Here is a 16,139-nt window from a genome sequence, read left to right as displayed (position 1 = left end):
TGGCTTGATTGAAGAAGTTTGCCTCCAAAATTAAGATGTGTGAAGTTTTATGGAGTGTCACAAAATGTGGACCAATACAACATGTCAAATTTGAGTCTGGGGCCCGGCCGTGAAAATTGAAGAGGGCCCATAGATTTTAACCTTGAAGACTTGAGCTTATTTCGAACATTGGATATAACCCTCATTGTACAACAGTGCAAGAAGGGCCTATCTGCAACTAGCATTGTTATATATCTATACGGCTGTTGCAGATAGCCCCTCCTTATAATGTTACATATTCTACTTACATTGCCATCTTTCAAGTTGACCACCTTCTCCAAGACAGCCTTGCCCATCTCAGAGAGCGCCCCTAAGTAATCACCAACGACAGCCGGATCAGAGGTCTTCTGACTGGACACACGGAACCAATCTTTGCTTATGGTAGTGATACATGTAGCCTGGAAAAACAAGAATGCAATATATTTGAATGGGATTAATATTTATAAAATTGTGTATGATGATCTCCAATCAACCATCAAATTAATGATCATTTTTGGTCCAAACAGTTTTAGAATGATCAAGATTTGATGGAACTAATGATTGGGATTCTATAGATGATATCATGGGTTCTCTCTCCTTCTCCACCTCTCTCTCCCTAGCTCTCTCTCTCTCTCTCTGTCTGTCTGTCTCTCTTTTCTCGCCCTAAGATTAGCTTGTAATTTGCTTAAAGATCATATTAAAATGATTTAATATGACAAAATTCACATGGGTATGTTTTTAATTAGCAGGTGGGAGACTGGGCTTGGAGACAAAGACAATTAAAATATCTATACCTGATATACCATGGGACATACCATAAGCTGTGCTCCATAATCAAGTTGAAATCATGTTATTCCATGAAATTCATTTGGGGTTTGTTTGCAATTAGCAGGTGAGAGACTGGACTAAGAGACTAACTCCCCCAGATTACCCCAGATCCTGTCTAGTCACATGGATACAGTCAATGTGGACATTTTTACAGAACATTAATTTTTACATTTTCCCCTCTTACGGCTACCATGAAATAACAAAATGTGCGAATATGTTTTTTGATGCATAGGTTTATCCAAAATGGCAAACTCAAGAACAAGCAAAGTGGTACAATTGGCAAAGTGCAGAAACAAAAACGTATGAAAATTACCACTTGTACAGTAACTGCTGATTCAAAATCAGGCTAATATGAAAGGAACTAATAATAATTCCAATCTACTACAGGTAATCACAGTTATAGGCTGGTCAGTTCCGATTTTACAAAAGCTATCAAATTTTATACGCTGGTCAGTTTTAATCAATTTTATATAGTAACCAACTGCACGTGGGTTATGATTTGTTTATGGGACTTACTATTTTAGGTTTAGCTTTGTCACTGTTGCATACATTTGACTTGATTTTCAAACATGCTGAACGTGGTGTGAAATCCTGTATTTCAAGTGCTATGTTAAAGCCAGAATTCATGCTTCAGCAATTTTTTTAAACTTCCTTTATTTTACAACATGGCATATGGGCATTAACAACAGAGACAAAAATCATTTAGAAGCTGCTGACGAGCCCGAAGCAAGGCAAAGCCCAATAGTGCTCAGAGGCTACTAAATTCAAAGGATGCCAACCAAATATGACAGGACAGGGATATGGAAAGAGGTCTGATTTTAGATGCAGGAGGAAAACCGGAGCACCCGGAGAAAAACCTGTGAGGACGAGCATGGATATCAGCTACCAAACTCACATGTGGCACCGCGGGGAATTGAACCACAGTGGTGAGGAGCAAGTGAGAAGACCACTATTATCCATCTCCCTTTGATGCTACTATACATATTTATGCTTGTTGCCAATTACTTCAAAAAAATAACATTGTATATCTTTACATTTTAAACTCTGATATCCTACAGTGTTATTTTGACTGGCAATACATGTCATTGAGGCTAAGAATAGAGTTTGGGTTACTTGTGAGGTTGTGTTGTGGTTAACAATTCCGTAATTATTCAAGGTAAACTTACAGAACACAAACATAGCCATAGTATTATTGCCATGCATTATTTTCTTTGCACAAACAAAGTAGTAAACATGCCAATGCCAACGGGGAAATTTAATTGGCAGCTAATTCCATCAGGATATGGTATATATTACACCTATTGTGCTCCACATATCATGTCAATCAATATAGAAATAATAATGAATATATAACCTTTAACACTACCGGCGCATCATTAACTCAATGCTACTCTTATTAATATAGTTCCAAGTATGATATTGACAATTATATTGACAAAATTTAGATAAACAGAAAATTTAAGTTAATATAATTCAAACTTGAATAGCTTACGACATAACAGTCTGTCTCAAAATAATTAGTACAAGTACTGCAGCTTTCAATGCATTGTTTATGGATTATTATAGGGATGAGGTTGTTGATCTGGTCATATCCCTTTACATGTAAGAAATATCAATATCTAAAATTAAAATGGTCATTTTCTCAAACCTACAGACAAATCAGTAAATCAAACTTACTATTATAAATCTCACAGACCAACTTCAAATATGGAAGACAAATGACAAGAGTGGAAACGGGAAACTCTGATCCAACTAGGATATCCTGGCTCAAGATTTCCCATTCCATAGGGCCTACAGCTGTTATTATAGCATCACGTCTCATTTCTATTTAAACGTAGTAACAAGGACAGGGAGTGGTTGCTGCCCACCACATCTATGCCCAAGAAGATGCCTAAGAAGGACCAATGCCATTTCATCGTTTAAATTTTAATCACACAAAGAGTAATCAAATTTCTCTTTGCATATTTGGTGTCCTTCTGAGGTTTCTTCTTCAAAGCCCCCTCCCTACTTCCGCCATCTACACCATTAAGGAAAAAAGTCCAACACTTGAAATTGGAATTCCATAACATTTTATTCTATCCTGTCATTGTAAAATTTGCTAATTCAGATTCCAATCTCCGATTCACCTCAAATTTGGATATCGTATTTCTCCTGCATGCTACAATCAAGATATGAAAATGTTCCAATACATTTATTTTCCTTAGTTACATATTCTTATTAGCTGAGCAAATTTAGCAATGTGCCCAAATATATATTTAGTGTGATAGTGTGTGTAGAAGAAATCAAATCAAGCTAGAAATGTTTTAAATATAGTTACAAATAGTTTGAAAAAATAATCCTGCAAAAATACTACTAAGACAGTTATTCAAAGACTGAAGTTTTTCTTTTCCTATCTGCATCCTAGTAAAAAGGAAATCTAAAATCCTTTTAGGAAGTCCAGACTAAGTCTTTCCTATATGATACAGCTGCTGCATGTATAACGACTACATGAACACTTACTCTTGAATTTGACATAAAAATGCTCTTTTTGTATCTAAATTCACTTGAATTTGATTCTAAAAACTTGATTCTATGTGGGGATGGCAGGGTCTCAGAAAGGTTAATTCATCAACATCAACCAAACTGAAATGTCCACAATTTTTAATATAAAATCCTAATGTTCATTAACATTTTTATAACAGCACTGCAAGAAAAATAGCCTTGGGAAGTAGAGGTTTACTATTTCCTTAAGATACAGCTGTATTTGAGAGAAAAAGGATGCATTATCAATTTTGATTTACGTCATTTCACATGTCCACTTTGTTTTCATTCATATCTTTCAAGTCAACCGGTACCCAAACTAGATTCTGTGACAATATTTGTGACTCTCATAATATCAACTTCCATGTTATAGGGAATTAATACTTAATATGTGATCCTGAAATCAGATTGCTAAAGGATGGTATTTAACTTCAAATTGCTCGCTATATGAGAGCAATTTTGTGTTGGATTGGATGGCATGTTAATAATAATAATAATAAGGATAATAATAGCTTATGGTTTGCAGTTAATTGCTCCCAAAGGGACTGACTTATATTGTTTTGTTATATTAATGCATCCTATTGTTACCTTTGATAGAAACCACACTTCCTGCCCATCATTATCTAACCAATATCAGCAAACAAGACCAGAACTGATTTCATAAAAATAACTGCTTTCCTCTCCTTTCTCCTAAAAGTTGATGCTTTTAAGTTGGCTTTTGTCATTATCATTATGCTTCCCAAATATTAAAGGAAAAGGAGCTAGGAGCTGTGCAATAATTATGAGCCCCCAAAAAAATTTCCGAACGGCTCGCAAAAAAAATCGCTTGTCCCCTTCTCGGCCCGCCAAAAATCGCTCCCCCCTCTCTCGCCCGCCAAAAAACTTCCCCCCTTACACATGCCAAATTTTTGGGATCCCAATTTGCAAAGCTTAAATGGTCTATATACATGTTGTGAGCGCAGCGAGCAGGAAAATTCGCATATTAAAGCGTTTCCGTACTGTTTTCCAAAGCCGTTTTATTTAAAAGGCGCCCCATGAATGTGTGCCAAAAATTGCTTGCCCCCCCTCTTTCGACTCGCTAAAAATTTCTTTCCCCCCAATTTTACCCTCCCCCAGGGCTCATAATTATTGCACCGCCCCTAAGTGAAGAATCTATGTCCAATCTGCCATATTGTGTGCCTCATATTCACCATAGACCACAACACAAGTATTACAAAGGTTTGCATGTGTTATGCTTAGCATTCCAATACTCGGAAATTGCAAACAAGCACTCATTAGCCATTTCACCCTTCTATAAGCTTCCTGTAAAAATGAAATAGGCATGTGGCTCAAAAAATGAATACTTTTGGTTGCATGCAAATGTCCCATCTCCTTTAAAGAGAATGGAACATTTCATCTCGTGCTTTTTGCTTTTGTATAACTCCTCTTTTTCTTTGATGTTGTGCAGGGATAACTTACCATATCTTGTGCATTGCTATCTCCAGGTTTCTCAAGTAGTTTCTCCAATATACTGTATGCTCTAATCATCTCAGGACTCATCTCAAAAGATCTGAAGGAAAATATAAACATCAACAACATGGTTTTATTGCTTTATTGTTTTTATAAAAATCTCTATATATTCTCGAAACTCCTGCCATCTGAAAAATATTGTTAGTTATGCTTTATTCACAAGGATGTTGAAGAAGGTTGTGCCTTTGAAAGTAGTTTTTCAGGGCAACAAGTTATTCAGAGCATGGTAGTTTAAACCAGGGCGTATGATTTGCACCAGAATTCAGAAATAGCAAATACTTGCTTCTTTTGCATCATCTCAACTTCACTAATATTATCATTCAGCTTTTCTAGGTTCTGGTTCTCCCAATCAAAACAAAAATAATTCACTTACATGCATCACCACCTGTATACACACTCACAAGTTTAGATTAAAACACACCCCACACATATCTTTTGTAAGACACATCACCATAAACCAAAAGAACACCCACAAATGCGGACCCAAATAATATTATAACATGGACATTAGGCTTTATGCAACCTTCGCGATAGGGATAGACTGTGGACATCCTCAGTTGGTCATGTGTCCATGGTATAATGGAAATGTATAAACTTGGTAAAGTTAATTTTTGCCTTACCAACTCACACGCAAACAGACCTCACGTCGTGTGCGTGTGCGTACATGTGTGCACGCACGCATGTGCATGCTAGCACGCTACACATCAAGCCTCATTTATTTCAAACTCAACCCTAAATCTTAAAAGGAAATACTCAAATTATGTAACAGGCACAAAACGTTCCCAGTACATAGTTTCTTACAGGGGTCACATCAATCCAGGCTTGCTTGCCATATCTCAGAAGAAAACTCACTGAGTTCTAAGCCTTGCAGCAAATTGTGCTATTAATTTCAATTTGCCCTGTAGGTCAAACCTAATATAGCATAGCTTTACAAATTTGCCCAATCATATGCTAGTTTCACTTAGTGACATCATGGAATGAAAACCAAGCCCGACTTGTTCGATATTGATAAGGAACTGACATTTACATGGCATGTACATAGTACCCTGCAGCTAGTGGATTCTATTGATGCTTGTTAATAGACATTTGCATTGTAGGCCAATCATAACCAGTGGCGGCGCCAGGAAATTTTTTCAGGGGGGCATTAGGGGGAAAAGTGAATTTCAGGGGGGGGGGGGCAAAATCAACAAAGTTTGCGCAAAATTACCGTAAAAAGTTGAAATTTTCATAATTTTGGGTTTTTTCTGGGGGCAACAGGGGGGCAAGAGTTCTGACTGGGGGGGCATTTGTCCCCCCATGCCCCCCCCCCCGTGGCGCCGCCACTGATCATAACTTGCTCTACACACTAAAAACTACGGGGTTATATTTTCCGTGGTCATTTTGAATTGACCACGTTTGGGGTTGTTTTGACCTTTCAAGGGGGTTGTACTGTTTTAATTTGACCACATTCACGAGGTCATTTTAGCCACGACGAACGTGGTCAAAAACTTAGTGGTCATTTTGCCGATACCGTCGCGCATTGATATCAGTTTCAATCTTCCGCTTTGAAAATCTCAATTCATAAATGAGTTTAAACATGAGCTGCAATTAATGTTTGTTGATTAATAAATAAAACTAATTTTTTGACCGAAGTTACCCAATTTGTCAACTTTATAATGACTTGCGGCATTTCGGAACTATTTGCACACACGGTGTGCATCGGCTCCACGTGGTCACATCAGCGCCATATTTGTTCTGATTGTGCAGCTCGGCGGATTGTCGTGTGTGCTTGTCTGCATGATGGAATATGAAAAGTTAGCTGAAAAGTGAGACTGCAAGGATGTATAGACCCTTGTCTATGCACGCAGATTCATTTTATGCTGTCGTGGCCGGTGTCTTGGCTGCAGTTGTTATAAGCTTATAATCATGTAAGCTTATAATACGTGAACTGTCATAGGCGATGACTGACTGCGTGAGAGTGTGATACACAGATGCATTTTGCAGTTTGCTGTTTATGTAATGCTTTCTCTGTGCAGAAACACACTTATGTCCTGGTGGGACCAGCATGACCATAGGCCTACTAAAAAATCCAAACAACCCCTAAATGTGGTTATTGAGTAACCCTATAAAACAACCCTTTCAAATGGGTCATTTCATTTGACCCGAAATGAGGTCATTAAGTAACCCAATAAGGCAACCCTTTTGAAGGGTCATTTCATTTGACCCGAAATGTGGTAATATTTTGACCCCAATGGGGTTATTATTTGACCCAAATACGTAGTCATTGCAATGACCTCACCAATGGGGTCAAAATGACCCCGTTAGTGGTATGGTGTTTAGTTGATAACTATGCTGGGGTCAAAAATGACCCCGTTTGGGTCATTTTTTGACCCCGTAGTTTTAAGTGTGTACATGACTCTCTCTATGGATACTCCAGTTGAAATCCAGAAAACATGACCTAAATCTCCCACGCAAGGGGTGTAGATTTAAAATGGAGTTACCCATTCAGGTAAATCAATTTGAAATTCACACTCCCTTTGAGGGAGATTAAGGTCACGTCTTCCATAGGGGGTGTATGGATTTCAACTGGAATAGACCACTGAAATTGATTCTAGTGCTCTTTAAAAAAGTTGCTGGGATATCGACGGAAACTGTGTTATGGATTTATTTTTGTTTTCCTCTAACCTCACAATTCCCCCCCTTCCCACCAATCAAAGCTGGGTACTACTAGGTATGTGTGAACAACATTGAAGGATTCAACATTGACCGGGGCAGGATCCAGAGGGGCCCATTTACATTTCCCCAAAGTGCCCCATCACATTTCATGACCATTGTAGGATCAAAAGCAGGTTGGATGTTTTATCATATTGATGATTTATCATATTTCATTATTGCCCCTTCATCTTGTGTCATGCCATTCCCTTGTCATTGGTCTACAGGTACTTGCAATTCTGGCAGTAATGGGCTATTCCACTTGAAATCCACATCCCTGGATTTTGGGATTCCAGAAATATTTATACTTGTCATTTTACTTATTGTGTATAAACAAAGTCACCAAGCACATATGACATTTACAGTCACTTATAGTATCCAATTCCTTCCCATTTCACCAAGTAACACCACCGTACAAAACCGTGGGAAGATGCGGCCGCGCTCATTAACTATCCAAACATGGCAGTGATTTCCTCCAATCCAAATAGAGACGACATCCACCATCAGCCGTCACTATCTACTTCCATCACCAGGCTTGCTTGCATAGCTGTCATGCAAACGCCCAAACCTAGTCCTCCAACAGCAAAGCTGAGGGCATATCCCTAGAGCTGTACTAAAACCAGTTTAATCTGGATCAGAATGTACATGTAGTTCATAAAACTTAACAATCAAATTATATGCAACTGAAGACAGTAAACCAAGGATCTCAGTGATGTTTCAGAAACCATTAGAATTGGCAAAGTGGGACTGTTTAAATGACAAAATTTGGTAATTGTGCCAATAGTATGAAAAAAATCTATCTTCTAGTTTCATATACGCTAAACATTTGAATATTTAAGTGGACAAATTGGACCTTTAGTCATATCAAATTAAAGGACTATCAAAGCCGTGTATGCCCACAGCAAGAAGAGCTGCACTTTTTTGGACATTTTTGGACACTTAAAGAAATGTTTTTCAATGATATGATACTTATTTTTGCACAAAATTCTTTTTGGCCACCAGAAACTTTTGCTGGCTACCCCAACTTTTTCAAGATATCTACAGCATTGATTTTCTGGTCCTGTTCAGGATCACACCAATCTATATCAATGTAGATTCTGAGTGTCATGTGGACTGCTTCTGATAGTTACCATGAAGCCAAATTGGCAACAAATTAACCGTTACTAAAAATGTTTCCAACACATTTGAGAAATTAAACCTTAGACAACTTCTGTCAAGAGGAGCTTTGTTGCTAAACAAACTAAAATCTTGAAGCCAGCTGATTCCTTTTCCTATACTTTTACACTTGCAGATTTTCACAGTCACTGCTATTCAAAATGAAGGCACAGAAGGCTGGCTTGTTTTAGAAATTTGATCAAGTTTCCTAAAAGACAAACAAAGTCTACTATTTTTGAGAACTTTGAGAATGGGCACTACTTCCTGAATTTAAACATTTATGGTGCAGTTTAGTTTTCTGCATTTTGACAAAGTTGATGATTATATTTTTGCTTGTGATGGTTTACACTATGGTACCTTGAATTGAAAGATTTTCAGCTTCTAATGTGTAATACCTGAATTAAAACAAACTGGAAATACACTTATGGTAGAAAGTTATGAACTTCAAGATTTGACTTTACACAAAATTGTAAAAGTAACACAGCATGAATTATCTTGTAATTCTATGACTTCCTATGCTTCTACAAATGAAAGACATTTATCGAACCAAAGAAAGAAACTAAAGAAATGTGGTAATCTCTAACAGTGTTTGAATGACTTCCTCTATCGATAAATGCCGTGCGGTGACACCGCATAAACTAATATGAGCTAGCCTTATTTATAGCCCGTATTATTACTGTGCTGCATCAGGTAAATGTGTATGTATAACCACCTGCTCACACAAACCAGCCGTTGCCAGATCCTTCCAGCTTCATGATCCATGACAAGTTTTGACGTACATTGTAGCTATGTCTTTAGGCTGTATGTGTACCGGAGATGGGGACTTATGTTGGGCTATGGCTCTAGGCTGTGTATGTACCGGAGATGGGGACTTATGTTGGGCTATATAGGTATGGGAGTATCTTGTAAGTTTAAGCTCATAATTTGATCATGGATTAATGTTTCACATCTGCCAAGCTTGAGGATAATCAAGGTAACTTGGAAGTTAACTCTCTTCACGCCGGTGTCGACTGCAGACGACATGTTTCAAAAAATTTTTAAAAATTCAAAAATTTCAGAAATGTACATTTTCATGACCATATTTGGAATCAGCATAAAAATGCATTAAAATGAGTACAAACATGCCTAGTATTGGTTCAGTGGTTCTTACGATAGCTCTTGATATTTTGAGAAAATATTTCAAAACTTCATAAACACTGTTCATATTTGGACAACAATTCATGTTTACTACATGACAGGTGTGATCAAAGTCTTTTTAAAGACTGACTTTTTAAAGAGCTGCTCTTCTAAAAAGGCATATATTATAGGTCCAAGTTGTCATATAATTAGCCCACATGAAAGTTTGACCCTATATTTAGTTCCACCCCAGCCATTTGGCTAAAGTTAGCAGGCCAAATTTATTTTACAATCCATATTCCACCAACACTATTGTGAGTCATACCTGGCTGGCCAACCAAAGCTCCAAGTATGTTATGATCATGTTCTATATTTCACTAATGGCTTCCCAACATTAAAGTATGAATTTCAGCTGAATTTCAGTAGAATCCCAGCTGCAAGGAGCTAACTCATAATAGTTTTCATGTTTCATGATCACAGTTTATGGTATACTGACTATACACATGTGACACATCCATAATGGTATGAATTTGCTTTCTTTACCCATTTATTTCTTTATTATGCCATAGTGTTGTTATTATTTGTCTGAATGTACATGTAGCTATATGACCCCAACCAGCCATTGTGTTGTTGCTGCAAAAAGTCTGAATGCCTGTTTCAACTTGGATGTAACTTGCCATTTCCCATATTTTCTGTGCCATTACTGAATTTGAAAGTCACACATGAATGAAGATAGGGTTTCTAAATGCGTAATGCATCATCACTTTTGAGGCAAGCAACTCTCAGTACATTAACACCTATTTCTGACCTTCTTACAATACTTGTGTAGTTACAAGCATTTTAAGCTCCTTCTTTTACTACAAGATTAAGGGTCTATCATGGTACTCCCAGAAAACATAAATTTTAAACCTTTTCTTTCAAGTTAAAGCTTACTGAGCTGCCCTTTAAGGAGTGGTCATTCCCGTACCATGTATTCTTAAGCCCTTCCTTTGATCACAGCTTTCCTTGCTGACCTGACTTAAGGAAAGTGTGCAAGTTTCAGTAAAATGTAAGCTTTTCCTTGGCTGGGATATTCCAGCCATGCAGCATGTGACATAATCTTTCATGGCACAGAGTTGCTGTCATATTATTCACACTACAATCTCATATATGCTCATCTGTCATGGCACAGTTCTATAACCCTGGTAAGTTTGTACAGTCATAAGAATGACCTTTGAATGTGTAGGGTACAAAAACTCACACTCCACAACTTGAGGTCAAATTCTAAGCTATGATTGTTGTTGGATGTTATTGAACTGTGCCATTAGAATGAGGCCTTTGTGGCTGATGGTGTATGCAACCAGATCCACACCAATGTTGAATACAAATTCAACTCCAGACTATTATGGACTCTTAATATTGGGCTTTGCGTGACTCTTTTAAAAGTTGATTTTGACTTATATTTCAGGATATGACAAAATCAATTTGATTATAACAAAGCTGTAATTAAAGTTAGCTCATTTCAAAAAACTGTCTTTTATAGTATTTACAATTTATAGAATGTTTCTGAAAAATAATGCAACTCGGATGAAATGTTCCAGTGTCCTTACTCAAGAAGACATTTATGTAAAGAGTAATGATTTAAAGATCTTTAAAGATATTTAGGGGTGTCTCGATCACCCCTTAGCTGCCATTTATTTCAATATTTTAAATATCTGAACAGCTCTAGTATATGCTAGAAACAGTTTATTTGTATCTTCAAAATGAGAACTGAAAAAAAAGTACTGGCTTTCTATATATACTGAGATGATTACCATAATGTACCCTCTTTGAAAAAACATTTTTGGTGTTGAGACAAGATCCATAATCTTTACATTGAACTCGGAAATTGTAGGCTTATATAAGGCCATTAGACAATACTATATATAAGTTTGTCTGGTTTGAGGGGCGGAGTCTTTGCAATTATCTTGGTCTATGACTTTGACTGAATGGAATATGGTAATTCAACAGACTGAAATGACATAAACTATGTGTCCGTCTAATGTTGTCTCTACTGATCATGTGTGTTTGTATTTCCTGCCAATTTCTTCACAGACGTACTGTAAATAGAACAATATGAGCTTGCTGAGTGAAACTTTACATATTTGAAAGTACCATTCTTGCACCATGAATGTTGTGTATTTATGTTTTTATTTGTTTAAATTTTTTGTTGGGTGGCTATTGGAAAATTATTTATGAAAATGTATCAAATCTTTGAGATGCAAATTTGGCTTGCTGCAAATGTGGACAAGAACTGACAGATTTGGATTAAAGAAATATTACCTTGTTTTGCAAAATGAAACATAGCTAAATCCTAATCCTTTAGTTAGTTCTAACTAATATTGAAAGTCAAATTTTAATATTTGGTCAATGTTTGGAAATAAGGGCAAAAACCATGCATATTTATGGCATTTTTCATATGCTATGACAATCAAGTCCAAAACTTATAAAAAGGCAAATTTAAAGTTATGCATTCTAATATTTGGAAAACACATTTTCTAATCTTTTTCATAACCAATTATCAAAAATAACATAAAATATTAAAATTTTGAGCGAACTCTTAGCCAATACTCAAGATTTGGAATACTTAGACTTAAGCCAAATCTTAGAAGTTTGAGACTACAATTGTAATGCTTTGGCCCATTTTCCTTCAAATTGCAAAAATATTAAAATTTTTACTTTTATTGTCAGTAAGAACTAATTAAAGGATTCGGATTTAGCTATGTTTCATTTGGCAAAACAAGATAATATTTTTTTTTAATTTCAAAAAATGAAAGCTGTATTTTTGTGGAATATGTAGTAGTAGAGTCCATATTAGCTGTGACATATACACACCTGTGTCTATCTGCTGCCATCCCTGACCTCCCTCTTGTAGGACTGATGTTAGGTGCAGACATGACATGTCTATTCTTCAGCTGGTGTGCCTTCTTATATGTCCTGGCTACCTTGCCATCATAGGTGCCTTCTGCCGATGACGAACTGGAAGTACTTTCTGATGTTTCAGACTCTGACTCTGAGTCTTCACTTGAACTGGACATGGAGCTCATTGTAGAACTGTTGGTGACAGAAAAAGGAAAGATATACCATAAATAGAAGGGTTTATAACCACTTTAAAAAACCCTTTTTGGTCCTCTATATGGAACCTTCAAGAAAAAAGTTCTGAAAACTTAGGTTCTTCAAAGGGTTCTTTGGCCTTTATAGAACTTTTTTGGTTCATTACAGAACCATTGAGGGTTCCATATAGAGGACAGATTTTAGAACCATTCTTGCTGAGAGTGTGGTCAAGTTCTACATACCAAATCAGACAGAACAGGTGGTTGCACATCTGATCCTATTTGTTTTCACATTGTATATCTTATTAACAAAAAGTCATCTACATTATTCAATATGCAATCTGAATTACTCCCCATAGCAAACTGATATGGGTGAATTTCACTGAGACCTATCACATTATAAGTTCTTAATGGGTTACACGGTTGTTTGATGTGACCATTTATTAGTTTTTCAAACAAAACATCATGTACAACCCAATTTTTTGGCTTAAACAGCTTAAAGCGGTATCATACTAATGTATTCAGATGCTTTTGAGTTATTTTCAACTTTATTTCCCCCTTATTTACGACGCGACATTATTCACTTTCACAGCACTTTTTAAACCTTCTTCGGATATAAAATGTATGTATTTATGACAAGATTGGTGGCGCTATTTAGATACTGGAAATTACTCTTTCAGGGTTTTAATAAAAATAATTCCTTTTATTTTTTGATGAAATATGTTTATAAAATTTCTTTGTTGCTTGTTTCACCTATTCCACCTGTTTTAATGGCAGTATTGATTACCTACCCCTTGCAAATTAAGAAATATGATTTATGATAAATAGCGCCATCTATAGTTTGCATTTTCTTAATAATGAAGCCAATTCTATATACATCAAACAACCGTGGTTAAAACCCATTGGAAGTCCAAGCTCATCCTAACACATAGAATATCTACCCTGGGCTTCTGAGTATATTTTTACTTTGAAGAACATTGTTATCAGTAGGTAACATGATAGGGATCATTAAATGGAAAAACAGTGCACTCAGATTTTATCTTCATATTGCAAAATAAAACCCAATAATAATTAGTAATAGTTAATCACTATTTCTGTTTATTCTCGACATATTATATGGGTAGTAATTTCTAATATTTTGTTTGTAATCTTGTTCCCATAGGAATAGCCTATGACGCTGGCATGAGGCCACTTAAGAGTCAATATCCCCAATACTTGCTGTACATCACAACACATTTCTATGTATCTGATGTACACCAACAGGGCTAACTTTAGCATATACAATAGGAGATTAGTAAATACAGAAAAGATGGTAAATATTATCTCTTATGCCCACAAAAACTTTGTTGCTATATAAAACTTTATTGATAATATTCATAAATACTTTGTTGCTACAGGCAAAATATTTAATTCTCGATCATAAGAGCCAACTTGGGTATGCATAGCTATTTGCGTCGAGCGTACTACGCAAAGACTGGAGCTTACAGCGCAAACACAGCTTTTGAGAATTGGCTAATCACATGGTCGTTGCTAGGCAAGGTCAAGGTTCAGTCATCTAGGTCGCGCCATCGTGTCATTCTATGAAAAGTATGCCGACGCAGAAGATACATCCTCACATGATCAAGAATTAGTTATTTTGCCTATAGTGGCCACTTGGCCAAGCCAGCACTCTGGTGAACCATGTCTCAACTGCTGTTTCCAGCTACTTAACCATCTTGGTCATCAAAGGAGGAGGAGGAGGAGGAGGAGGAGGAGGAGGAGGAGGAGAGGGAGTCATGTCACTGAGAACTTTCTCCTCGTTGGAAGGATCTCCAAAGAGCTGATGTAACATTACTTTTCATTCTTAGTCAGTGGGAGTGGTCTATTGTTAGACCCATAATCTGATTGGACAATTGCATGATTTTGGGTGTCTTCTATCAGGCTGTAGACGACCCCACGTCATCATGAGTGTTGATAACGCGTAACACGCTCTTAGAGGTGCGCGTATGTATCGCATTGTATGCATAGACGCAGTGCGGAATACTCGCACACGCTAGCAGTACGCGCAACAAAAGATGTGAAGTTGTAAACAAGTTTTGTTCATTTTAGAAAAAGGGGAGTTTTTTATGATGGTAACTTAATTTTTGCTTTAAAAATTTTTGCATCCATTACTCAAAATATTGGACCTGCCTGTCGTCTATCACACGGTAGAGGATAGTCAAAATAAAAATTCCTATCGTTTATTCTCTAATTATTTCAGTCCCAATGTTACCCATATCTCTCTTATCTCTCTTTTGGGGTAGTATTCCCCTCAGCTGCACCCTATATGTGCCTATCCACCACAAACTGGTCGTAAAGTCGGCATTTTCCATTTTGAGATACAATCAAAAACAGTATATGGATTTCTATGTAAAATATATTAGGAATTTGACCTTTGATGAACCACAACTTCACTTCCAGATGTCCGATGAAGCTGGTTGAGGTGTCATTTTAAAGCTAAACATGTATTCTTTCAAAATCTGCAATAAACAGAAAATGGTCTAGAGCCGACTTTACTACCACTTTGTGGTGGATGGTCACATATATGCCTTCTCCTTCCCGGTAGCTCTTCAAACAAAATAAGCAGGTTCAATACACAATATCACAGGAAATGTAAACTGATTAAAAATCTGCTTGATAGTAACATAAGCCACAATGATACACCTTATGATAGCCAATGTTAACTTGTTATGTATTTATCAATAATTATAAAAATCGACATATATGGATGCATGTGCCAGGTTATTATGTACAACTTCCTATGTTTTGACTGACAATCAACGATACAACACATAATAATGCTATAAATGGCCACACGCAACATTGAAAACATTGACTGATGGCCAGGCTATTTATACTCCAAATGAGCTTTGTTATATCCCTAGCTTATAATGTCCGAGTCTCCTGCTTAAGAAAGAAATGAAAGACTTTACGCTGAAAGTTGACTAGAGAAAATTTTTCATATTGCAAGTTAATGCTTACTGACTAGAGAAAAATTTTCATATTGTAGTTCATATCTTAATAACTTCTGAAAATATGGAAGTGTGACAAATATCGAAAGTTTAGTTTTCTCGAAAGCCCTGATTAGTGATACTAATCAGTTGGCATCATTTAGATGTACGCCTTTGGTAGCCATGCGCGTATTTTGGGGCGGCAAAAACGAAGGGGCGGCGGAAGTAGAAGGGGCGGCCAAAACAGGGGCGGCAAAATCGA

The 16,139-nt window shown here is 36.7% G+C and overlaps 1 protein-coding gene across 10 annotated transcripts in view; it reads right to left on the bottom strand.

Annotated features, from left to right (window-relative positions):
• The window catches only part of LOC140141372 (uncharacterized), a 278,662-nt gene that overhangs the window by 20,393 nt on the left and 242,130 nt on the right, over window positions 1-16,139 (bottom strand). For 8 of the 10 annotated variants that reach the window (XM_072163212.1, XM_072163216.1, XM_072163211.1 and 5 more), the window contains one exon: window positions 12,778-12,909. Coding sequence is in view for 2 of the 10 variants with exons in the window: in XM_072163219.1 (XP_072019320.1) it covers window positions 288-437; window positions 4,825-4,915; window positions 12,691-12,909 (460 nt within the window). In the remaining 8 variants the exon portion in view is untranslated. Of the gene's footprint in view, window positions 1-287; window positions 438-4,824; window positions 4,916-12,690; window positions 12,910-16,139 lie in introns of those variants that run through there. The other 2 variants (XM_072163219.1, XM_072163220.1) reach the window with 1 other exon arrangement.

Source organism: Amphiura filiformis, chromosome 19 (genome assembly GCF_039555335.1).
Source record: "Amphiura filiformis chromosome 19, Afil_fr2py, whole genome shotgun sequence".
Classification (NCBI taxonomy): Eukaryota; Metazoa; Echinodermata; class Ophiuroidea; order Amphilepidida; family Amphiuridae; genus Amphiura; species Amphiura filiformis.
Note: the sequence above shows the minus strand (reverse complement) of the source record. Positions and strands in the feature narration are given on the sequence as shown.